Here is a 25,067-nt window from a genome sequence, read left to right as displayed (position 1 = left end):
TGGTACCCCCTGGACACTTGTGTGACAGCTCTGTGTCACACTGTCTTTTGTGTTCAGTGGCTGAGCCGCGAAGCTGTCGGTTGGTGCTCTGTCAGTGCACCCCCAACTCCTACCCTGGTGTGGCTGCCTTCAGCCCCTGCTGTGCAGCTGGAGCAGTGAGCTCAGGGGTCTCAGGAGGCTCAGGGCCCTCAGGGTTCTCAGAGGGCTTGGCAGCAGTGGGAGGTCGGAGGCCTTGGAGGGCTCAAAAGTGGTGGGTGCTCGGTAGCAGCGGGGGGCTCGGAGAGCTCGGAGGTCTCGGTAGCAGAGAGGGGCTCGGAGGGCTCGGTAGTAGTGGAGGGCTTACAGTGCTCGGAGGTCTCGGTAGCAGTGAGGGGCTCGGAGGGCTCGGTAGTTGCAGGGGGCTCGCAGGGCTCGGAGGGCTCGGTAGCGGTGGTGGACTCGGAGTGCTCGAAGTTGTCGGTAGCAGTGAGGGGCTCGGAGGGCTCGGTAGCGGTGGTGGACTCGGAGTGCTCGAAAATCTCTGTAGCAGTGAGGGGCTCGGAGGGCTCGGTAGTGGCAGGGGGCTCGCAGGGCTTGGAGGGCTCGGTAACGGTGGTGGACTCGGAGTGCTCGAAGGTGTCGGTAGCAGTGAGGGGCTCGGAGGGCTCGGTAGCGGTAAGGGGCTCGCAGGGCTTGGAGGGCTCGGTAGCAGCAGGGTGCTTGGAGGGCTCGGAGGTCTCAGTAGTGGCGGTGGGTTCAGAGGGTTCGGAGTTCTCGGTAGTGGGCTCGGAGGGCTCGGAGGTGTCGGTAGCGGTGGAGGGCTTGGAGGACGTGGGTACTGCTGCAGCTGAGAGACACTTTCCTGGTTCCTCTGATGTGCGGAGTCTGGGAACGGGCTCGGGGGCTGTGAGGGCCATTCCTGTTTGGTGGGGGGCTGGAGGATGCTGGTCTGTCTCCTCTGCTCCAGGGTGGCTGTGAACGGGCTCGGGGGGCACCCGGGCCATGGAGAGGCTGAGCACGCTCCTTGTTTAGGTGGCAGTGTCCTCTGCTGTCTTTGGGTCCAGCTCTGAGGGCTGCCAGGGTGGCTGCTCTGGCTGTCCGGGTGCAAGCGAGAGCCATGGGTTTCCTGCTGGAGTCTAGAAGTGCCAGCGCCGGGCCTGTGGAGAGAGGAGGCCGCTGAGGCGCTCAGCTGCAGAGGGGGCGCACGGACTGTCCCCCACAGCACGGCCCAGAGCTGGCAAGGCTCCCCAGCACGGGCAGAGCCGCTGGCACGCCTTGGCCGACGTGGACACCCGCACCGCATGGCAGCCCCGAGCAGGGGGACTCCTCAGGGCAGGTTTGGTGGCCATCAGCCAGCGCTACTGGGCGCCTCCCTGGCTGGGGCAATCTCTTGCCCCGCTCTTTCTCGTCCTGCCCTTGCTTTTGGGCAGCCACCAGGCTGCCACTCTGCAGCAGCCTGACTAGAAATGCTTCGTGGCTCTGAGCAGCCATCAGAGGAAGAGGACGGAGGGAAATGTACTCACTCTTTCTTCTTCCTTCGCCAGCAGATCCAGACACAGCCCAATAAAAACTGAACTTGCAGAGAAATAATAGCTGCTACTGCACCTTTAATAGAGTACTTCCCAGGATCTCTGGGACCCGGAACATTTGAGGTGCTCGGGGGATCATAAAACTCTGTGGTTCTCTCGCTGATCATGTCTGCAGGAGCAATTAGGAACGTTAGCCCGTCCTGCGCACCACTGGTAAGCGTGCAGCACGATTGATCCGGCCAGGACATTCTCTGTTTCCCCCCAGTACTGGTGCCTGGAGGCACGTTCCCACCCTTTGGGGCAGGGTGTCCCACCCAACCAAACCCAGAAGGCCAGAAGGGGAGCACAGGGGGGGCGCAGCTGCTTGACCCTTGGAGGGACACGGACAGAAACCGTCCCTGCAGCAGGCAGTGCCACCCCAACTCTCCCTCCCCGTGAGACAGTTCCCACACCCCGAGGGGACAGACTCAGGCCTTCTCAAGTGGCACTGAAGCCTTGCCCTCCCCCTAGTGCCTTTGCTCCAGCACAGGCACCGCCTGCAGCACCTCCCAGGTTTCAGGATGTGTCTCCCACTTGGGGACCCCAGCAAGACTGCTCCGTACCTGAGCCCCGTTCATGAGCCTGATTTATCTTGCTGTGCTGGTCTTCTCCAGGCTTTGACGGCACTGCCAAAAAGCAGAGAGGGCAGGTAAAGCCTCAGCGAGTCTCAGGCACAGAGGACACAGGAGGACGGGGAGGTTCCCCCTAAGCCTCTGCCTAGTCTGGGAGTCAGGGCATCGCTGTGGACCTCGGCTCAGGGAGGGATCCCGCTCTGTGCTGCTCCTGTGCCTCTCGGCGGTCACAGCAAGCTCGGGGATGCAGCTAGGGCGGGAGGGACATTTGGCACATTTCCCATATCTGCGGAACATGGTCCCGATGCCTGGAACCCAAAACACTTTCAGCTTTGGCTGCTGCTGTGACTTGCCAGAGTGGGCACTGGGGGAGGAGCCTGCGCCTGGTTCCTACTCCAAGCAACAGCCACGCCTGACCTGCTGGGGGACCAGGAAATTGCAGGCCATCTTTTGGTTTGCATTGCACTTTTGGCAGCGCGTAAAGCGATGCAAAATGCCTTCCTTCAAAGAGGACGGGAAGAAGCTGCAGCCAGTCCGGCCAGGGAAACAGCCCTTTCGAGAAGGGCTCCTCCGCCCTTCCCTGTAAGCACCAGCAACGGTCACGGTTGCCCCATCCCAGCTATCGGTCGGTAGACGGGAGATGCAGCACAGCCCAAGAAGCCTGCCGAACCAGCATCCCCACCGACCTCCAGCATGAGGAAAGGGCAGCCGGCGTCGCCTGGGACCTCGCTCCTGCCTGGAACTGGGCCAGTGGGCAAGCAGTGCTGCCCGTGAGCTGAACACAAGTTCAGCGCTCGCCAGGCCCTCAAATCTGCCTGCCAGCAGACGCCTGCACAAACCAGCTCCGAGCCGTAACGGCAAAACTGGGGCAGCAGCCGCCCCTGGCCCTCCGCTTGAAGCACAACTGGCAGCAGAGGCTCTGCACCATCTCTGTGGCTCACCAGCACCTGCAAGGTGGGAAACCCAGCATCGCTGCAGCGAGGCTCTGAGCGATCCCTTCCCACTGCGCAGGCTACAGCGTGCCCCGACGTGCACCTCACGCCTCCACTTGCCGGGTCTCACAGCTGAGGCACAGTGAAATGTACCCACCGCGTCCTCTCTTCCATTCCTCCAGCACATGCCTTAGGTGCCCAACTAGCTCCGAGGACTCGTTTTCTCCTTCAGCTCGGTACTTTTCTATTGCAGAACCTTAACAGAAAGGACCCGATTCAGTTTCACCCAAATAAATTACAGAAAACCAGTGCTTAGCCTGTGAGGTCAGCACGGACAGACTACTCACCCCTGCGATGCCAGCCTCGTGCAGCATCCCACTGCCGAGGAGCTGGACGAGTCCTTCCTACAGGCACACCTGTAACAGAACAGCCAGAGCAGCTTCCGTCATCTACTGCGGTCTACAATGGCAGAACTGGATCGCAGAAGCGGTAAGGGGACCGCGCAAGGAGACGGCACACACGTGCAGATCTCTGTCCCCACAGCTGCAGAGGCGCCCAGCGGGCTGACCTTTGGGCTTTGAGCTGGCGGATCTCAAAGGGAGGAGAAAGCCATGACGTACCCATGGTGCGATCTCCCAGAAGCTCAGTCCTGGAACCCAGCTGGGAATCTGCAGCACCTTTGCCGACAGCCACGGCTGCAAAAAGCACAGGACAGAACGGCTGCCGTGACACAGTTCAAGTTACTTCTTCAGATCAGAGTGGCAGCGAGTGCCACTCAAAGGTGGGCTTCCTCCACGGCACTCATCTCTGCCTTCCGCTCAGGAGCATGGTGCCAAGAGTTACCGTGCGCCTGCACTGGCACCGTGCTGGCACGGAACGTACCACGTGCGGAGCTGGTGGGACAAAGGACTCCCTGGAGCTCACACCAGCTCCCAGCTCAACCCCAACGAGCCCGCTGGCTTGGCAGCCAGCACTGGGAGCAGCTCAGGCTCCCAGGGGCCAGGAGACAGCTTTGCAAGGCAAAGCTCCACAGGGCGCATCTCTGAGCCCGGCCCGTTCCCTCTCTGCTCTCCTCCATGTCTGCGCATGGGCCACGGACGGAGCAACTTGCTCTTCAGGCGGAAAGAAGCCTAGAAGGTAGATGCAGCTTCCTCCCACTGATTTACCCGTGGGATGGCTCTCAGGCTCGAGGACAGCAACAGGCTACGAATTCGGGATGGTGTAACCCTTGGGAGGCTCTTCAGGAGAATTGCACATGAGTCAGCTCTTGTCACATTGGCACTGTTTCTTCTTTCAAGGAAAGGGACATTGAGCGCTTACCTCCAGGATGCCCCAAGGGCTCCAAACCAACAGCCTTCCATGCATCTCGATAAACTTTGGCAACATCCTCTCCTAGAAGCAAGCACAGAGGGGAAATGTTGCCATTGCCTGTTGGCATCCACTTCTGCCTTAGTGAACCGCAGGCACCGGAAGGGGCTCAGGTAACAGCGTGGGAGCCAGACCCAGGGGAGATTGCCAGCGCTGCAGAGGGGCCTGGTGACCTCTTGGCCGGCACCTGGCAGCTCTCTAACACGCTCTTCAAGCCATGCCATGAACAAGACCCCTCAGGGAGCGCGTGGGCCAACATAGGGCCCCTGGGGGCTTTCGTACCCGCACAGCTCTCACACACGCAGGGGAAGCCCTCGCTAAAGCGCTCGAGGGAAAAGCCACATCCACGCTTCTCGGGGAGAGGAGCCCGCTGGCCCGTGAAAGGTCGCAAGTGTGCCGAGTGCTTACCTGCTTCCTGCTCTTGCCAAGGTGCAGCCCTGGCAGGTAGGGCCTCCAGGAGGAGGAGGAGGAGGAGGCAGTGCTGAATGAGGGCCATGGCTCCCTTCAGCCACATGATCCTGTGCTGCTGTCACCGCTGCTGCTGCATCTGGTGCAGTTGCGGCTGGGGGCTGAGGCATGGGTACTTGTAGCTGGTGCATCGCCGTGGAGCTCCGTGACCTCACAGCCCCACTGTGACCTCACGGCCGGCCCAGGCCGCGTGGCAACGGTGCTCAGGGGGAGAGCCGCTGGAGCACAGCCGGGGCAGCTGCCCTCCCAGGCTGGGGAGCATGCCCCGTTGGGCAGCTCCGTCCAAGGGCTGGCACACGGTCCCACCTGGGGCTGAGCCCGCAGCTCTGCCCTCTTTTCCGGGCACTGTCACAGGGGCAGTGCGGAGCTCACAGTGCCCCAGATGACCTGGGGAGCGCAGCCAGGGCATTTCTGACCTCCTCAGGTGCTGTTAGCAACAGCTCACGAGGCTGAGGAGTGAATGATTTCAGCCTCAAGACAAGTGCCAGATCCCCTCCTGTGGGCAGCTTCCCGGCTGGAGCCTGGTTTGCGCCTTGGGGGACCCCAGGGCTAACAGGTCACGTTTGTTTGACGGGAAAGATGAAGCCTTCACTCTTCCCTTTCTCCTTCACGTGAAACTTAAGGGAATACTTTCTGTTGGGGTCCTCAAAGGGCAAAGTCAGTCAATAAAACAGAAAAAATATTCTCTTAAAGTATTTGACATGCAAAAGGAAACCTTGAGAGAGCACACGGTGGGTGTATGTTCCCTGAACAACCCAGTGGCCTTCAGTGGTAGGGTGAGTACCTCGGTGGGCAAGGGAAGAGCTACAGGTGTCATCTCTCCAGGCTTCTTTGGCCTTTGATATTGTCTCTCACAACATCCTTCTCCATCAATTGGAGAAATGTGGATCTGATGCGTGGACTGCTTGGTGGATAAGGAATTGGCTGGACAGTGCCATCCTGACGGCAGTGGTGAACAGCTCAGTGTGCGGATGGAGACTGGGGACGAGTGTGTCCCTCAGGGGCCCCTCTTGGGAGCAGTACTGTTTAATAGCTTCATCAATGACATAAGACAGTGGGATCGGGTGCACCCTCAGCAAGTTTGCAGATGACACGAAGCTGAGTGGTGCAGCTGATGCGCCTGAGCGATGGGCTGCTGTCCAGAGGGACCTGGACAGGCTGGAGAAGCGGCCCATGTGAACCTCATGAGGCTCAAGAAGGCCACGTGCAAGGTCCTGCACCAGGCTCAGGGCAACGCCCGGTACCACTGAGAGCCGCCCTGCCAGGAAGGACTTGAGGGTACTGGTGGATGAACAGCTGGGCATGAACCAGCAATGTGCGCTCGCAGGCCAGAAAGCCAACCGTGTCCTGGGCTGCATCAAAAGAAGCCACCAAAATGATCGAAGGGATGGAACTCCTCTGCTCTGAAAAAAAGGCAGAGAGAGGTGGGGTTGTTCAGCCTGGCGAAGAGGAGGCTCTGGGGAGACCTGATTCTGGTCTTCCAATACTTAATGGGCGCTTATCAGAGAGACGGGGACAGAGATTTGAGCAGGGCCTGCAGCCCTAGGGAGAAGGGGCAATGGTTTGAAGCTGGAAGTGGGCAGGTTAAGACTAGACACAAGGACAGCAGGTGGTTTTTTTTTATGCTGAGGGTGGTGAAACACTGGAACAGGTTGCCCAGAGAGGTGGTGGATGCCCCATCCCTGGAAACATTCAAGCTCAGCTGAGCAAAGTGATCCCGTTGAAGGTGGCTCTGCTCGTTGCAGGGGGGTTGGACTCAATGACCTGTAAAGGTCCCTTCCAACCCCAAACATTCCATGATCCCGTATTTCACTCTGCCTTAGCCATGAGACTCGGCAGCCAGAGGTTTTAGATGCACGTCTGGCCACGCTGTAGCCTACAAAGCGGGAAGGGATGGATTGGAGCCTCGCTGCAGCGACGCTGGCTTTCACACCTTCTGTCACACAGTAACTGCATCACAGCGACCTCTGTGCTAATGTTGATGCTTCCAGCTCTGCACCTGGTGGAGCAGGAGCAATGGCAGGACAATGTTCAAAAGACTGAGGTCAGGCGGTCCATGTAAACGGCAGTCCCCGCCTGGTGAAAGGAGACCTCTCCCTATCTGTCCCCGACACGGGGAGCCAACACCACCTATCCTTCCCAGCTACTGCCACCACTCCTGGCAGGGCTTCTTCGTTGACACAAGGGACTCTACCACTCGGACCGGGAGCAGCCGCAGGGCGCTGTTCAGCGGCAGTGCTCAGGGCTCTGTCATCTACCGCTAGTCACCACTTGCCATGAGGTTTCTCTGCGATCCACGCAGGAGAACTGTATTGAGAAGGAGACCTGACCATGCTTCCTGTTCTCCCAGCTCTTTAATCACTTCAGGAGCAGCCCGGATGGCATCAGAGGGTGCCTTGCGTTGTAGGAGAAAGGGGCAGGACCTGCCCCTCAGGCTAATGACCTGTTTGCAGCAGGCTGGCAGTCAGGGATGAGCTGTGGAGCAGAGCGCGTAGTGCTGCCATTGGGGCTTTCCCCACGCGCCCGTGCCCAGCTCCTGCCTGCCGACATAGCGGGCATCCACGGCTGCGCCCAGGTGTGGAGCCCAGACGGTGCTGGTGCCTCGCTTGGTTTGCTGTTGGTACCCCCTGGACACTTGTGTGACAGCTCTGTGTCACACTGTCTTTGGCGGGCAGCGGCTGAGCCCCGAAGCTGTCGGTTGGGGCTCTGTCAGTGCGCCCCCAACTCCTACCCTGCTGTGCGGCTGGAGCAGTGAGCTCAGGGGTGTGTGGGAGTCTCAGGAGGCTCAGGGCCCTCAGGGGTCTCAGAGGGCTTGGCAGCAGTGGGAGGTCGGCGGCCTTGGAGGGCTCAAAAGTGGTGGGTGCTCGGTAGCGGCGGGGGGCTCGGTGGGCTTGGAGGTCTCGGTAGCGGTGGAGGTCTCGGAGGACGTGGGGACTGCTGCAGCTGAGAGACACTTTCCTGGTTCATCTGATGCAAAGATTCCAGGAATGGGCTTGGGGGGGGCGAGGGCAAGTCCCAGTCGGTGGGGTGCTGGGGGGTGCTGGTATGGCTCATCTGAAGGGCAGCTGGAGATGGGTTCGGGGGGCGTGGAGGCCGTTTCCCTTTGGCTGGGGTCTGGAGGGTGCTGGTCGGGCTCCTCTGCTGAAAGGCGGCTGCGAATGGGGGAGGCGGTCGCGGGGGCCGTGGGGAGGATGAGCGCGCTGGTTGTTCAGGCGGCAGTGTCCTCTGCTGTCTTTGGGTCCAGCTCTGAGGGGTGCTTGCGCGGCTGCTCTTGCTGTCCGGGTGGAAGCGAGAGCCATGGGTTTCCTGCTGGAGTCTAGAAGCGCCAGCGACGGGCCTGTGGAGAGAGGAGGCCGCTGAGGCGCTCAGCTGCAGAGGGGGCGCACGGACTGTCCCCCACAGCACGGCCCAGAGCTGGCAAGGCTCCCCAGCACGGGCAGAGCCGCTGGCACGCCTTGGCCGACGTGGACACCCGCACTGCATGGCAGCCCCGAGCAGGGGGACTCCTCAGGGCAGGTTCGGTGGCCATCAGCCAGCGCTACTGGGCGCCTCCCTGGCTGGGGCAATCTCTTGCCCCGCTCTTTCTCGTCCTGCCCTTGCTTTTGGGCAGCCACCAGGCTGCCACTCTGCAGCAGCCTGACTAGAAATGCTTCGTGGCTCTGAGCAGCCATCAGAGGAAGCAGTGTGGGGGGAATCAACAACTCACTCTTCTTTCTTCATCCACCGCCGGATGATGACACAGACCAACACTATTCCAACTGGCACGGAAAGCATGGTTGCTGCTGTGGCTATCATACAGTGCCTCCGCGCATCTTGGGGACAGAGAAGACTTGCGGTGTTTGGGGGATCATCAGCCCTTGCGGTTCTCTCGCTGATCACGTCTGCAGGAGCAATTAGGAACGTTAGCCCGTCCTGCGCACCACTGGTAAGCGTGCAGCACGATTGATCCGGCCAGGACATTCTCTGTTTCCCCCCAGTACTGGTGCCTGGAGGCACGTTCCCACCCTTTGGGGCAGGGTGTCCCACCCAACCAAACCCAGAAGGCCAGAAGGGGAGCACAGGGGGGGCGCAGCTGCTTGACCCTTCGAGGGACACGGACAGAAACCGTCCCTGCAGCAGGCAGTGCCACCCCAGCTCTCCCTCCCCGTGAGACAGTTCCCACACCCCGAGGGGACAGACTCAGGCCTTCTCAAGTGGCACTGAAGCCTTGCCCTCCCCCTAGTGCCTTTGCTCCAGCACAGGCACCGCCTGCAGCACCTCCCAGGTTTCAGGATGTGTCTCCCACTTGGGGACCCCAGCAAGACTGCTCCGTACCTGAGCCCCGTTCATAAGCCTGATTTATCTTGCTGTGGTGGTCTTCTCCAGGCTTTGACGGCACTGCCAAAAAGCAGAGAGGGCAGGTAAAGCCTCAGCGAGTCTCAGGCACAGAGGACACAGGAGGACGGGGAGGTTCCCCCTAAGCCTCTGCCTAGTCTGGGAGTCAGGGCATCGCTGTGGACCTCGGCTCAGGGAGGGATCCCGCTCTGTGCTGCTCCTGTGCCTCTCGGCGGTCACAGCAAGCTCGGGGATGCAGCTAGGGCGGGAGGGACATTTGGCACATTTCCCATATCTGCGGAACTGGTCCCGATGCCTGGAACCCAAAACACTTTCAGCTTTGGCTGCTGCTGTGACTTGCCAGAGTGGGCACTGGGGGAGGAGCCTGCGCCTGGTTCCTACTCCAAGCAACAGCCACGCCTGACCTGCTGGGGGACCAGGAAATTGCAGGCCATCTTTTGGTTTGCATTGCACTTTTGGCAGCGCGTAAAGCGATGCAAAATGCCTTCCTTCAAAGAGGACGGGAAGAAGCTGCAGCCAGTCCGGCCAGGGAAACAGCCCTTTCGAGAAGGGCTCCTCCGCCCTTCCCTGTAAGCACCAGCAACGGTCACGGTTGCCCCATCCCAGCTATCGGTCGGTAGACGGGAGATGCAGCACAGCCCAAGAAGCCTGCCGAACCAGCATCCCCACCGACCTCCAGCATGAGGAAAGGGCAGCCGGCGTCGCCTGGGACCTCGCTCCTGCCTGGAACTGGGCCAGTGGGCAAGCAGTGCTGCCCGTGAGCAGAACACAAGTTCAGCGCTCGCCAGGCCCTCAAATCTGCCTGCCAGCAGACGCCTGCACAAACCAGCTCCGAGCCGTAACGGCAAAACTGGGGCAGCAGCCGCCCCTGGCCCTCCGCTTGAAGCACAACTGGCAGCAGAGGCTCTGCACCATCTCTGTGGCTCACCAGCACCTGCAAGGTGGGAAACCCAGCATCGCTGCAGCGAGGCTCTGAGCGATCCCTTCCCACTGCGCAGGCTACAGCGTGCCCCGACGTGCACCTCACGCCTCCACTTGCCGGGTCTCACAGCTGAGGCACAGTGAAATGTACCCACCGCGTCCTCTCTTCCATTCCTCCAGCACATGCCTTAGGTGCCCAACTAGCTCCGAGGACTCGTTTTCTCCTTCAGCTCGGTACTTTTCTATTGCAGAACCTTAACAGAAAGGACCCGATTCAGTTTCACCCAAATAAATTACAGAAAACCAGTGCTTAGCCTGTGAGGTCAGCACGGACAGACTACTCACCCCTGCGATGCCAGCCTCGTGCAGCATCCCACTGCTGAGGAGCTGGACGAGTCCTTCCTACAGGCACACCTGTAACAGAACAGCCAGAGCAGCTTCCGTCATCTACTGCGGTCTACAATGGCAGAACTGGATCGCAGAAGCGGTAAGGGGACCGCGCAAGGAGACGGCACACACGTGCAGATCTCTGTCCCCACAGCTGCAGAGGCGCCCAGCGGGCTGACCTTTGGGCTTTGAGCTGGCGGATCTCAAAGGGAGGAGAAAGCCATGACGTACCCATGGTGCGATCTCCCAGAAGCTCAGTCCTGGAACCCAGCTGGGAATCTGCAGCACCTTTGCCGACAGCCACGGCTGCAAAAAGCACAGGACAGAACGGCTGCCGTGACACAGTTCAAGTTACTTCTTCAGATCAGAGTGGCAGCGAGTGCCACTCAAAGGTGGGCTTCCTCCACGGCACTCATCTCTGCCTTCCGCTCAGGAGCATGGTGCCAAGAGTTACCGTGCGCCTGCACTGGCACCGTGCTGGCACGGAACGTACCACGTGCGGAGCTGGTGGGACAAAGGACTCCCTGGAGCTCACACCAGCTCCCAGCTCAACCCCAACGAGCCCGCTGGCTTGGCAGCCAGCACTGGGAGCAGCTCAGGCTCCCAGGGGCCAGGAGACAGCTTTGCAAGGCAAAGCTCCACAGGGCGCATCTCTGAGCCCGGCCCGTTCCCTCTCTGCTCTCCTCCATGTCTGCGCATGGGCCACGGACGGAGCAACTTGCTCTTCAGGCGGAAAGAAGCCTAGAAGGTAGATGCAGCTTCCTCCCACTGATTTACCCGTGGGATGGCTCTCAGGCTCGAGGACAGCAACAGGCTACGAATTCGGGATGGTGTAACCCTTGGGAGGCTCTTCAGGAGAATTGCACATGAGTCAGCTCTTGTCACATTGGCACTGTTTCTTCTTTCAAGGAAAGGGACATTGAGCGCTTACCTCCAGGATGCCCCAAGGGCTCCAAACCAACAGCCTTCCATGCATCTCGATAAACTTTGGCAACATCCTCTCCTAGAAGCAAGCACAGAGGGGAAATGTTGCCATTGCCTGTTGGCATCCACTTCTGCCTTAGTGAACCGCAGGCACCGGAAGGGGCTCAGGTAACAGCGTGGGAGCCAGACCCAGGGGAGATTGCCAGCGCTGCAGAGGGGCCTGGTGACCTCTTGGCCGGCACCTGGCAGCTCTCTAACACGCTCTTCAAGCCATGCCATGAACAAGACCCCTCAGGGAGCGCGTGGGCCAACATAGGGCCCCTGGGGGCTTTCGTACCCGCACAGCTCTCACACACGCAGGGGAAGCCCTCGCTAAAGCGCTCGAGGGAAAAGCCACATCCACGCTTCTCGGGGAGAGGAGCCCGCTGGCCCGTGAAAGGTCGCAAGTGTGCCGAGTGCTTACCTGCTTCCTGCTCTTGCCAAGGTGCAGCCCTGGCAGGTAGGGCCTCCAGGAGGAGGAGGAGGAGGAGGCAGTGCTGAATGAGGGCCATGGCTCCCTTCAGCCACATGATCCTGTGCTGCTGTCACCGCTGCTGCTGCATCTGGTGCAGTTGCGGCTGGGGGCTGAGGCATGGGTACTTGTAGCTGGTGCATCGCCGTGGAGCTCCGTGACCTCACAGCCCCACTGTGACCTCACGGCCGGCCCAGGCCGCATGGCAACGGTGCTCAGGGGGAGAGCCGCTGGAGCACAGCCGGGGCAGCTGCCCTCCCAGGCTGGGGAGCATGCCCCGTTGGGCAGCTCCGTCCAAGGGCTGGCACACGGTCCCACCTGGGGCTGAGCCCGCAGCTCTGCCCTCTTTTCCGGGCACTGTCACAGGGGCAGCGCGGAGCTCACAGTGCCCCAGGTGACCTGGGGAGCGCAGCCAGGGCATTTCTGACCTCCTCAGGTGCTGTTAGCAACAGCTCACGAGGCTGAGGAGTGAATGATTTCAGCCTCAAGACAAGTGCCAGATCCCCTCCTGTGGGCAGCTTCCCGGCTGGAGCCTGGTTTGCGCCTTGGGGGACCCCAGGGCTAACAGGTCACGTTTGTTTGACGGGAAAGATGAAGCCTTCACTCTTCCCTTTCTCCTTCACGTGAAACTTAAGGGAATACTTTCTGTTGGGGTCCTCAAAGGGCAAAGTCAGTCAATAAAACAGAAAAAATATTCTCTTAAAGTATTTGACGTGCAAAAGGAAACCTTGAGAGAGCACACGGTGGGTGTATGTTCCCTGAACAACCCAGTGGCCTTCAGTGGTAGGGTGAGTACCTCGGTGGGCAAGGGAAGAGCTACAGGTGTCATCTCTCCAGGCTTCTTTGGCCTTTGATATTGTCTCTCACAACATCCTTCTCCATCAATTGGAGAAATGTGGATCTGATGCGTGGACTGCTTGGTGGATAAGGAATTGGCTGGACAGTGCCATCCTGACGGCAGTGGTGAACAGCTCAGTGTGCGGATGGAGACTGGGGACGAGTGTGTCCCTCAGGGGCCCCTCTTGGGAGCAGTACTGTTTAATAGCTTCATCAATGACATAAGACAGTGGGATCGGGTGCACCCTCAGCAAGTTTGCAGATGACACGAAGCTGAGTGGTGCAGCTGATGCGCCTGAGCGATGGGCTGCTGTCCAGAGGGACCTGGACAGGCTGGAGAAGCGGCCCATGTGAACCTCATGAGGCTCAAGAAGGCCACGTGCAAGGTCCTGCACCAGGCTCAGGGCAACGCCCGGTACCACTGAGAGCCGCCCTGCCAGGAAGGACTTGAGGGTACTGGTGGATGAACAGCTGGGCATGAACCAGCAATGTGCGCTCGCAGGCCAGAAAGCCAACCGTGTCCTGGGCTGCATCAAAAGAAGCCACCAAAATGATCGAAGGGATGGAACTCCTCTGCTCTGAAAAAAAGGCAGAGAGAGGTGGGGTTGTTCAGCCTGGCGAAGAGGAGGCTCTGGGGAGACCTGATTCTGGTCTTCCAATACTTAATGGGCGCTTATCAGAGAGACGGGGACAGAGATTTGAGCAGGGCCTGCAGCCCTAGGGAGAAGGGGCAATGGTTTGAAGCTGGAAGTGGGCAGGTTAAGACTAGACACAAGGACAGCAGGTGGTTTTTTTTTATGCTGAGGGTGGTGAAACACTGGAACAGGTTGCCCAGAGAGGTGGTGGATGCCCCATCCCTGGAAACATTCAAGCTCAGCTGAGCAAAGTGATCCCGTTGAAGGTGGCTCTGCTCGTTGCAGGGGGGTTGGACTCAATGACCTGTAAAGGTCCCTTCCAACCCCAAACATTCCATGATCCCGTATTTCACTCTGCCTTAGCCATGAGACTCGGCAGCCAGAGGTTTTAGATGCACGTCTGGCCACGCTGTAGCCTACAAAGCGGGAAGGGATGGATTGGAGCCTCGCTGCAGCGACGCTGGCTTTCACACCTTCTGTCACACAGTAACTGCATCACAGCGACCTCTGCGCTAATGTTGATGCTTCCAGCTCTGCAGCTGGTGGAGCAGGAGCAATGGCAGGACAATGTTCAAAAGACTGAGGTCAGGCGGTCCATGTAAACGGCAGTCCCCGCCTGGTGAAAGGAGACCTCTCCCTATCTGTCCCCGACACGGGGAGCCAACACCACCTATCCTTCCCAGCTACTGCCACCACTCCTGGCAGGGCTTCTTCGTTGACACAAGGGACTCTACCACTCGGACCGGGAGCAGCCGCAGGGCGCTGTTCAGCGGCAGTGCTCAGGGCTCTGTCATCTACCGCTAGTCACCACTTGCCATGAGGTTTCTCTGCGATCCACGCAGGAGAACTGTATTGAGAAGGAGACCTGACCATGCTTCCTGTTCTCCCAGCTCTTTAATCACTTCAGGAGCAGCCCGGATGGCATCAGAGGGTGCCTTGCGTTGTAGGAGAAAGGGGCAGGACCTGCCCCTCAGGCTAATGACCTGTTTGCAGCAGGCTGGCAGTCAGGGATGAGCTGTGGAGCAGAGCGCGTAGTGCCGCCATTGGGGCTTTCCCCACGCGCCCGTGCCCAGCTCCTGCCTGCCGACATAGTGGGCATCCACGGCTGCGCCCAGGTGTGGAGCCCAGACGGTGCTGGTGCCTCGCTTGGTTTGCTGTTGGTACCCCCTGGACACTTGTGTGACAGCTCTGTGTCACACTGTCTTTGGCGGGCAGCGGCTGAGCCCCGAAGCTGTCGGTTGGGGCTCTGTCAGTGCGCCCCCAACTCCTACCCTGCTGTGCGGCTGGAGCAGTGAGCTCAGGGGTGTGTGGGAGTCTCAGGAGGCTCAGGGCCCTCAGGGGTCTCAGAGGGCTTGGCAGCAGTGGGAGGTCGGCGGCCTTGGAGGGCTCAAAAGTGGTGGGTGCTCGGTAGCGGCGGGGGGCTCGGTGGGCTTGGAGGTCTCGGTAGCGGTGGAGGTCTCGGAGGACGTGGGGACTGCTGCAGCTGAGAGACACTTTCCTGGTTCATCTGATGCAAAGATTCCAGGAATGGGCTTGGGGGGGGCGAGGGCAAGTCCCAGTCGGTGGGGTGCTGGGGGGTGCTGGTATGGCTCATCTGAAGGGCGGCTGGAGATGGGTTCGGGGGGCGTGGAGGCCGTTTCCCTTTGGCTGGGGTCTGGAGGGTGCTGGTTGGGCTCCTCTGCTGAAAGGCGGCTGCGAATGGGGGAGGCGGTCGCGGGGGCCGTGGGGAGGATGAGCGCGCTGGTTGTTCAGGCGGCAGTGTCCTCTGCTGTCTTTGGGTCCAGCTCTGAGGGGTGCTTGCGCGGCTGCTCTTGCTGTCCGGGTGGAAGCGAGAGCCATGGGTTTCCTGCTGGAGTCTAGAAGCGCCAGCGACGGGCCTGTGGAGAGAGGAGGCCGCTGAGGCGCTCAGCTGCAGAGGGGGCGCACGGACTGTCCCCCACAGCACGGCCCAGAGCTGGCAAGGCTCCCCAGCACGGGCAGAGCCGCTGGCACGCCTTGGCCGACGTGGACACCCGCACTGCATGGCAGCCCCGAGCAGGGGGACTCCTCAGGGCAGGTTCGGTGGCCATCAGCCAGCGCTACTGGGCGCCTCCCTGGCTGGGGCAATCTCTTGCCCCGCTCTTTCTCGTCCTGCCCTTGCTTTTGGGCAGCCACCAGGCTGCCACTCTGCAGCAGCCTGACTAGAAATGCTTCGTGGCTCTGAGCAGCCATCAGAGGAAGCAGTGTGGGGGGAATCAACAACTCACTCTTCTTTCTTCATCCACCGCCGGATGATGACACAGACCAACACTATTCCAACTGGCACGGAAAGCATGGTTGCTGCTGTGGCTATCATACAGTGCCTCCGCGCATCTTGGGGACAGAGAAGACTTGCGGTGTTTGGGGGATCATCAGCCCTTGCGGTTCTCTCGCTGATCACGTCTGCAGGAGCAATTAGGAACGTTAGCCCGTCCTGCGCACCACTGGTAAGCGTGCAGCACGATTGATCCGGCCAGGACATTCTCTGTTTCCCCCCAGTACTGGTGCCTGGAGGCACGTTCCCACCCTTTGGGGCAGGGTGTCCCACCCAACCAAACCCAGAAGGCCAGAAGGGGAGCACAGGGGGGGCGCAGCTGCTTGACCCTTCGAGGGACACGGACAGAAACCGTCCCTGCAGCAGGCAGTGCCACCCCAGCTCTCCCTCCCCGTGAGACAGTTCCCACACCCCGAGGGGACAGACTCAGGCCTTCTCAAGTGGCACTGAAGCCTTGCCCTCCCCCTAGTGCCTTTGCTCCAGCACAGGCACCGCCTGCAGCACCTCCCAGGTTTCAGGATGTGTCTCCCACTTGGGGACCCCAGCAAGACTGCTCCGTACCTGAGCCCCGTTCATAAGCCTGATTTATCTTGCTGTGGTGGTCTTCTCCAGGCTTTGACGGCACTGCCAAAAAGCAGAGAGGGCAGGTAAAGCCTCAGCGAGTCTCAGGCACAGAGGACACAGGAGGACGGGGAGGTTCCCCCTAAGCCTCTGCCTAGTCTGGGAGTCAGGGCATCGCTGTGGACCTCGGCTCAGGGAGGGATCCCGCTCTGTGCTGCTCCTGTGCCTCTCGGCGGTCACAGCAAGCTCGGGGATGCAGCTAGGGCGGGAGGGACATTTGGCACATTTCCCATATCTGCGGAACATGGTCCCGATGCCTGGAACCCAAAACACTTTCAGCTTTGGCTGCTGCTGTGACTTGCCAGAGTGGGCACTGGGGGAGGAGCCTGCGCCTGGTTCCTACTCCAAGCAACAGCCACGCCTGACCTGCTGGGGGACCAGGAAATTGCAGGCCATCTTTTGGTTTGCATTGCACTTTTGGCAGCGCGTAAAGCGATGCAAAATGCCTTCCTTCAAAGAGGACGGGAAGAAGCTGCAGCCAGTCCGGCCAGGGAAACAGCCCTTTCGAGAAGGGCTCCTCCGCCCTTCCCTGTAAGCACCAGCAACGGTCACGGTTGCCCCATCCCAGCTATCGGTCGGTAGACGGGAGATGCAGCACAGCCCAAGAAGCCTGCCGAACCAGCATCCCCACCGACCTCCAGCATGAGGAAAGGGCAGCCGGCGTCGCCTGGGACCTCGCTCCTGCCTGGAACTGGGCCAGTGGGCAAGCAGTGCTGCCCGTGAGCAGAACACAAGTTCAGCGCTCGCCAGGCCCTCAAATCTGCCTGCCAGCAGACGCCTGCACAAACCAGCTCCGAGCCGTAACGGCAAAACTGGGGCAGCAGCCGCCCCTGGCCCTCCGCTTGAAGCACAACTGGCAGCAGAGGCTCTGCACCATCTCTGTGGCTCACCAGCACCTGCAAGGTGGGAAACCCAGCATCGCTGCAGCGAGGCTCTGAGCGATCCCTTCCCACTGCGCAGGCTACAGCGTGCCCCGACGTGCACCTCACGCCTCCACTTGCCGGGTCTCACAGCTGAGGCACAGTGAAATGTACCCACCGCGTCCTCTCTTCCATTCCTCCAGCACATGCCTTAGGTGCCCAACTAGCTCCGAGGACTCGTTTTCTCCTTCAGCTCGGTACTTTTCTATTGCAGAACCTTAACAGAAAGGACCCGATTCAGTTTCACCCAAATAAATTACAGAAAACCAGTGCTTAGCCTGTGAGGTCAGCACGGACAGACTACTCACCCCTGCGATGCCAGCCTCGTGCAGCATCCCACTGCCGAGGAGCTGGACGAGTCCTTCCTACAGGCACACCTGTAACAGAACAGCCAGAGCAGCTTCCGTCATCTACTGCGGTCTACAATGGCAGAACTGGATCGCAGAAGCGGTAAGGGGACCGCGCAAGGAGACGGCACACACGTGCAGATCTCTGTCCCCACAGCTGCAGAGGCGCCCAGCGGGCTGACCTTTGGGCTTTGAGCTGGCGGATCTCAAAGGGAGGAGAAAGCCATGACGTACCCATGGTGCGATCTCCCAGAAGCTCAGTCCTGGAACCCAGCTGGGAATCTGCAGCACCTTTGCCGACAGCCACGGCTGCAAAAAGCACAGGACAGAACGGCTGCCGTGACACAGTTCAAGTTACTTCTTCAGATCAGAGTGGCAGCGAGTGCCACTCAAAGGTGGGCTTCCTCCACGGCACTCATCTCTGCCTTCCGCTCAGGAGCATGGTGCCAAGAGTTACCGTGCGCCTGCACTGGCACCGTGCTGGCACGGAACGTACCACGTGCGGAGCTGGTGGGACAAAGGACTCCCTGGAGCTCACACCAGCTCCCAGCTCAACCCCAACGAGCCCGCTGGCTTGGCAGCCAGCACTGGGAGCAGCTCAGGCTCCCAGGGGCCAGGAGACAGCTTTGCAAGGCAAAGCTCCACAGGGCGCATCTCTGAGCCCGGCCCGTTCCCTCTCTGCTCTCCTCCATGTCTGCGCATGGGCCACGGACGGAGCAACTTGCTCTTCAGGCGGAAAGAAGCCTAGAAGGTAGATGCAGCTTCCTCCCACTGATTTACCCGTGGGATGGCTCTCAGGCTCGAGGACAGCAACAGGCTACGAATTCGGGATGGTGTAACCCTTGGGAGGCTCTTCAGGAGAATTGCACATGAGTCAGCTCTTGTCACATTGGCACTGTTTCTTCTTTCAAGGAAAGGGACATTGAGCGCTTACCTCCAGGATGCCCCAAGGGCTCCAAACCAACAGCCTTCCATGCATCTCGATAAACTTTGGCAACATCCTCTCCTAGAAGCAAGCACAGAGGGGAAATGTTGCCATTGCCTGTTGGCATCCACTTCTGCCTTAGTGAACCGCAGGCACCGGAAGGGGCTCAGGTAACAGCGTGGGAGCCAGACCCAGGGGAGATTGCCAGCGCTGCAGAGGGGCCTGGTGACCTCTTGGCCGGCACCTGGCAGCTCTCTAACACGCTCTTCAAGCCATGCCATGAACAAGACCCCTCAGGGAGCGCGTGGGCCAACATAGGGCCCCTGGGGGCTTTCGTACCCGCACAGCTCTCACACACGCAGGGGAAGCCCTCGCTAAAGCGCTCGAGGGAAAAGCCACATCCACGCTTCTCGGGGAGAGGAGCCCGCTGGCCCGTGAAAGGTCGCAAGTGTGCCGAGTGCTTACCTGCTTCCTGCTCTTGCCAAGGTGCAGCCCTGGCAGGTAGGGCCTCCAGGAGGAGGAGGAGGAGGAGGCAGTGCTGAATGAGGGCCATGGCTCCCTTCAGCCACATGATCCTGTGCTGCTGTCACCGCTGCTGCTGCATCTGGTGCAGTTGCGGCTGGGGGCTGAGGCATGGGTACTTGTAGCTGGTGCATCGCCGTGGAGCTCCGTGACCTCACAGCCCCACTGTGACCTCACGGCCGGCCCAGGCCGCGTGGCAACGGTGCTCAGGGGGAGAGCCGCTGGAGCACAGCCGGGGCAGCTGCCCTCCCAGGCTGGGGAGCACGCCCCGTCGGGCAGCTCCGTCCAAGGGCTGGCACACGGTCCCACCTGGGGCTGAGCCTGCAGCTCTGCCCTCTTTTCCGGGCACTGTCACAGGGGCAGCGCGGAGCTCACAGTGCCCCAGGTGACCTGGGGAGCGCAGCCAGGGCATTTCTGACCTCCTCAGGTGCTGTTAGCAACAGCTCACGAGGCTGAGGAGTGAATGATTTCAGCCTCAAGACAAGTGCCAGATCCCCTCCTGTGGGCAGCTTCCCGGCTGGAGCCTGGTTTGCGCCTTGGGGGACCCCAGGGCTAACAGGTCACGTTTGTTTGACGGGAAAGATGAAGCCTTCACTCTTCCCTTTCTCCTTCACGTGAAACTTAAGGGAATACTTTCTGTTGGGGTCCTCAAAGGGCAAAGTCAGTCAATAAAACAGAAAAAATATTCTCTTAAAGTATTTGACGTGCAAAAGGAAACCTTGAGAGAGCACACGGTGGGTGTATGTTCCCTGAACAACCCAGTGGCCTTCAGTGGTAGGGTGAGTACCTCGGTGGGCAAGGGAAGAGCTACAGGTGTCATCTCTCCAGGCTTCTTTGGCCTTTGATATTGTCTCTCACAACATCCTTCTCCATCAATTGGAGAAATGTGGATCTGATGCGTGGACTGCTTGGTGGATAAGGAATTGGCTGGACAGTGCCATCCTGACGGCAGTGGTGAACAGCTCAGTGTGCGGATGGAGACTGGGGACGAGTGTGTCCCTCAGGGGCCCCTCTTGGGAGCAGTACTGTTTAATAGCTTCATCAATGACATAAGACAGTGGGATCAGGTGCACCCTCAGCAAGTTTGCAGATGACACGAAGCTGAGTGGTGCAGCTGATGCGCCTGAGCGATGGGCTGCTGTCCAGAGGGACCTGGACAGGCTGGAGAAGCGGCCCATGTGAACCTCATGAGGCTCAAGAAGGCCACGTGCAAGGTCCTGCACCAGGCTCAGGGCAACGCCCGGTACCACTGAGAGCCGCCCTGCCAGGAAGGACTTGAGGGTACTGGTGGATGAACAGCTGGGCATGAACCAGCAATGTGCGCTCGCAGGCCAGAAAGCCAACCGTGTCCTGGGCTGCATCAAAAGAAGCCACCAAAATGATCGAAGGGATGGAACTCCTCTGCTCTGAAAAAAAGGCAGAGAGAGGTGGGGTTGTTCAGCCTGGCGAAGAGGAGGCTCTGGGGAGACCTGATTCTGGTCTTCCAATACTTAATGGGTGCTTATCAGAGAGACGGGGACAGAGATTTGAGCAGGGCCTGCAGCCCTAGGGAGAAGGGGCAATGGTTTGAAGCTGGAAGTGGGCAGATTAAGACTAGACACAAGGACAGCAGGTGGTTTTTTTTTATGCTGAGGGTGGTGAAACACTGGAACAGGTTGCCCAGAGAGGTGGTGGATGCCCCATCCCTGGAAACATTCAAGCTCAGCTGAGCAAAGTGATCCCGTTGAAGGTGGCTCTGCTCGTTGCAGGGGGGTTGGACTCAATGACCTGTAAAGGTCCCTTCCAACCCCAAACATTCCATGATCCCGTATTTCACTCTGCCTTAGCCATGAGACTCGGCAGCCAGAGGTTTTAGATGCACGTCTGGCCACGCTGTAGCCTACAAAGCGGGAACGGATGGATTGGAGCCTCGCTGCAGCGACGCTGGCTTTCACACCTTCTGTCACACAGTAACTGCATCACAGCGACCTCTGTGCTAATGTTGATGCTTCCAGCTCTGCACCTGGTGGAGCAGGAGCAATGGCAGGACAATGTTCAAAAGACTGAGGTCAGGCGGTCCATGTAAACGGCAGTCCCCGCCTGGTGAAAGGAGACCTCTCCCTATCTGTCCCCGACACGGGGAGCCAACACCACCTATCCTTCCCAGCTACTGCCACCACTCCTGGCAGGGCTTCTTCGTTGACACAAGGGACTCTACCACTCGGACCGGGAGCAGCCGCAGGGCGCTGTTCAGCGGCAGTGCTCAGGGCTCTGTCATCTACCGCTAGTCACCACTTGCCATGAGGTTTCTCTGCGATCCACGCAGGAGAACTGTATTGAGAAGGAGACCTGACCATGCTTCCTGTTCTCCCAGCTCTTTAATCACTTCAGGAGCAGCCCGGATGGCATCAGAGGGTGCCTTGCGTTGTAGGAGAAAGGGGCAGGACCTGCCCCTCAGGCTAATGACCTGTTTGCAGCAGGCTGGCAGTCAGGGATGAGCTGTGGAGCAGAGCGCGTAGTGCCGCCATTGGGGCTTTCCCCACGCGCCCGTGCCCAGCTCCTGCCTGCCGACATAGTGGGCATCCACGGCTGCGCCCAGGTGTGGAGCCCAGACGGTGCTGGTGCCTCGCTTGGTTTGCTGTTGGTACCCCCTGGACACTTGTGTGACAGCCCTGTGTCACACTGTCTTTGGCGGGCAGCGGCTGAGCCCCGAAGCTGTCGGTTGGGGCTCTGTCAGTGCGCCCCCAACTCCTACCCTGGTGTGGCTGCCTTCAGCCCCTGCTGTGCGGCTGGAGCAGTGAGCTCAGGGGTGTGTGGGAGTCTCAGGAGGCTCAGGGCCCTCAGGGGTCTCAGAGGGCTTGGCAGCAGTGGGAGGTCGGCGGCCTTGGAGGGCTCAAAAGTGGTGGGTGCTCGGTAGCGGCGGGGGGCTCGGTGGGCTTGGAGGTCTCGGTAGCGGTGGAGGTCTCGGAGGACGTGGGGACTGCTGCAGCTGAGAGACACTTTCCTGGTTCATCTGATGCAAAGATTCCAGGAATGGGCTTGGGGGGGGCGAGGGCAAGTCCCAGTCGGTGGGGTGCTGGGGGGTGCTGGTATGGCTCATCTGAAGGGCGGCTGGAGATGGGTTCGGGGGGCGTGGAGGCCGTTTCCCTTTGGCTGGGGTCTGGAGGGTGCTGGTCGGGCTCCTCTGCTGAAAGGCGGCTGCGAATGGGGGAGGCGGTCGCGGGGGCCGTGGGGAGGATGAGCGCGCTGGTTGTTCAGGCGGCAGTGTCCTCTGCTGTCTTTGGGTCCAGCTCTGAGGGGTGCTTGCGCGGCTGCTCTTGCTGTCCGGGTGGAAGCGAGAGCCATGGGTTTCCTGCTGGAGTCTAGAAGCGCCAGCGACGGGCCTGTGGAGAGAGGAGGCCGCTGAGGCGCTCAGCTGCAGAGGGGGCGCACGGACTGTCCCCCACAGCACGGCCCAGAGCTGGCAAGGCTCCCCAGCACGGGCAGAGCCGCTGGCACGCCTTGGCCGACGTGGACACCCGCACTGCATGGCAGCCCCGAGCAGGGGGACTCCTCAGGGCAGGTTCGGTGGCCATCAGCCAGCGCTACTGGGCGCCTCCCTGGCTGGGGCAATCTCTTGCCCCGCTCTTTCTCGTCCTGCCCTTGCTTTTGGGCAGCCACCAGGCTGCCACTCTGCAGCAGCCTGACTAGAAATGCTTCGTGGCTCTGAGCAGCCATCAGAGGAAGCAGTGTGGGGGGAATCAACAACTCACTCTTCTTTCTTCATCCACCGCCGGATGATGACACAGACCAACACTATTCCAACTGGCACGGAAAGCATGGTTGCTGCTGTGGCTATCATACAGTGCCTCCGCGCATCTTGGGGACAGAGAAGACTTGCGGTGTTTGGGGGATCATCAGCCCTTGCGGTTCTCTCGCTGATCACGTCTGCAGGAGCAATTAGGAACGTTAGCCCATCCTGCGCACCACTGGTAAGCGTGCAGCACGATTGATCCGGCCAGGACATTCTCTGTTTCCCCCCAGTACTGGTGCCTGGAGGCACGTTCCCACCCTTTGGGGCAGGGTGTCCCACCCAACCAAACCCAGAAGGCCAGAAGGGGAGCACAGGGGGGGCGCAGCTGCTTGACCCTTCGAGGGACACGGACAGAAACCGTCCCTGTAGCAGGCAGTGCCACCCCAGCTCTCCCTCCCCGTGAGACAGTTCCCACACCCCGAGGGGACAGACTCAGGCCTTCTCAAGTGGCACTGAAGCCTTGCCCTCCCCCTAGTGCCTTTGCTCCAGCACAGGCACCGCCTGCAGCACCTCCCAGGTTTCAGGATGTGTCTCCCACTTGGGGACCCCAGCAAGACTGCTCCGTACCTGAGCCCCGTTCATGAGCCTGATTTATCTTGCTGTGGTGGTCTTCTCCAGGCTTTGACGGCACTGCCAAAAAGCAGAGAGGGCAGGTAAAGCCTCAGCGAGTCTCAGGCACAGAGGACACAGGAGGACGGGGAGGTTCCCCCTAAGCCTCTGCCTAGTCTGGGAGTCAGGGCATCGCTGTGGACCTCGGCTCAGGGAGGGATCCCGCTCTGTGCTGCTCCTGTGCCTCTCGGCGGTCACAGCAAGCTCGGGGATGCAGCTAGGGTGGGAGGGACATTTGGCACATTTCCCATATCTGCGGAACATGGTCCCGATGCCTGGAACCCAAAACACTTTCAGCTTTGGCTGCTGCTGTGACTTGCCAGAGTGGGCACTGGGGGAGGAGCCTGCGCCTGGTTCCTACTCCAAGCAACAGCCACGCCTGACCTGCTGGGGGACCAGGAAATTGCAGGCCATCTTTTGGTTTGCATTGCACTTTTGGCAGCGCGTAAAGCGATGCAAAATGCCTTCCTTCAAAGAGGACGGGAAGAAGCTGCAGCCAGTCCGGCCAGGGAAACAGCCCTTTCGAGAAGGGCTCCTCCGCCCTTCCCTGTAAGCACCAGCAACGGTCACGGTTGCCCCATCCCAGCTATCGGTCGGTAGACGGGAGATGCAGCACAGCCCAAGAAGCCTGCCGAACCAGCATCCCCACCGACCTCCAGCATGAGGAAAGGGCAGCCGGCGTCGCCTGGGACCTCGCTCCTGCCTGGAACTGGGCCAGTGGGCAAGCAGTGCTGCCCGTGAGCTGAACACAAGTTCAGCGCTCGCCAGGCCCTCAAATCTGCCTGCCAGCAGACGCCTGCACAAACCAGCTCCGAGCCGTAACGGCAAAACTGGGGCAGCAGCCGCCCCTGGCCCTCCGCTTGAAGCACAACTGGCAGCAGAGGCTCTGCACCATCTCTGTGGCTCACCAGCACCTGCAAGGTGGGAAACCCAGCATCGCTGCAGCGAGGCTCTGAGCGATCCCTTCCCACTGCGCAGGCTACAGCGTGCCCCGACGTGCACCTCACGCCTCCACTTGCCGGGTCTCACAGCTGAGGCACAGTGAAATGTACCCACCGCGTCCTCTCTTCCATTCCTCCAGCACATGCCTTAGGTGCCCAACTAGCTCCGAGGACTCGTTTTCTCCTTCAGCTCGGTACTTTTCTATTGCAGAACCTTAACAGAAAGGACCCGATTCAGTTTCACCCAAATAAATTACAGAAAACCAGTGCTTAGCCTGTGAGGTCAGCACGGACAGACTACTCACCCCTGCGATGCCAGCCTCGTGCAGCATCCCACTGCCGAGGAGCTGGACGAGTCCTTCCTACAGGCACACCTGTAACAGAACAGCCAGAGCAGCTTCCGTCATCTACTGCGGTCTACAATGGCAGAACTGGATCGCAGAAGCGGTAAGGGGACCGCGCAAGGAGACGGCACACACGTGCAGATCTCTGTCCCCACAGCTGCAGAGGCGCCCAGCGGGCTGACCTTTGGGCTTTGAGCTGGCGGATCTCAAAGGGAGGAGAAAGCCATGACGTACCCATGGTGCGATCTCCCAGAAGCTCAGTCCTGGAACCCAGCTGGGAATCTGCAGCACCTTTGCCGACAGCCACGGCTGCAAAAAGCACAGGACAGAACGGCT

General features: G+C 60.1%; 3 protein-coding genes across 3 annotated transcripts; all 3 read right to left on the bottom strand.

Annotated features, from left to right (window-relative positions):
- Nucleotides 1-2,135: 2,135 nt before the first annotated feature.
- LOC308062764 (uncharacterized protein) lies at nucleotides 2,136-5,061 on the bottom strand. The gene is made up of 4 exons (XM_080384682.1): nucleotides 4,372-5,061; nucleotides 3,672-3,746; nucleotides 3,399-3,467; nucleotides 2,136-3,307 (listed from the first exon to the last, which is right to left on the bottom strand). The coding sequence occupies exons 1-4, from the start codon at nucleotides 4,487-4,489 to the stop codon at nucleotides 3,156-3,158; spliced, it is 414 nt and encodes a 137-aa protein (XP_080240808.1). The 5' UTR covers nucleotides 4,490-5,061; the 3' UTR covers nucleotides 2,136-3,155.
- A 2,562-nt stretch (nucleotides 5,062-7,623) lies between these two features.
- LOC308063684 (uncharacterized protein) lies at nucleotides 7,624-12,005 on the bottom strand (the record flags this gene model as incomplete). The annotated part of the gene is made up of 8 exons (XM_080386984.1): nucleotides 7,624-8,224; nucleotides 8,594-8,768; nucleotides 9,202-9,264; nucleotides 10,299-10,397; nucleotides 10,489-10,557; nucleotides 10,762-10,836; nucleotides 11,462-11,533; nucleotides 11,918-12,005. The coding sequence occupies 8 exons, from the start codon at nucleotides 12,003-12,005 to the stop codon at nucleotides 7,735-7,737; spliced, it is 1,131 nt and encodes a 376-aa protein (XP_080243110.1). The 3' UTR covers nucleotides 7,624-7,734.
- A 2,708-nt stretch (nucleotides 12,006-14,713) lies between these two features.
- LOC308062763 (uncharacterized protein) lies at nucleotides 14,714-18,685 on the bottom strand. The gene is made up of 7 exons (XM_080384681.1): nucleotides 18,553-18,685; nucleotides 17,853-17,927; nucleotides 17,580-17,648; nucleotides 17,390-17,488; nucleotides 16,292-16,354; nucleotides 15,684-15,858; nucleotides 14,714-15,314 (listed from the first exon to the last, which is right to left on the bottom strand). The coding sequence occupies exons 1-7, from the start codon at nucleotides 18,668-18,670 to the stop codon at nucleotides 14,825-14,827; spliced, it is 1,089 nt and encodes a 362-aa protein (XP_080240807.1). The 5' UTR covers nucleotides 18,671-18,685; the 3' UTR covers nucleotides 14,714-14,824.
- Nucleotides 18,686-25,067: the final 6,382 nt, after the last annotated feature.

This window comes from Falco punctatus (genome assembly GCF_963210335.1).
Source record: "Falco punctatus genome assembly, chromosome: 4".
NCBI lineage: Eukaryota > Metazoa > Chordata > Aves > Falconiformes > Falconidae > Falco > Falco punctatus.
Note: the sequence above shows the minus strand (reverse complement) of the source record. Positions and strands in the feature narration are given on the sequence as shown.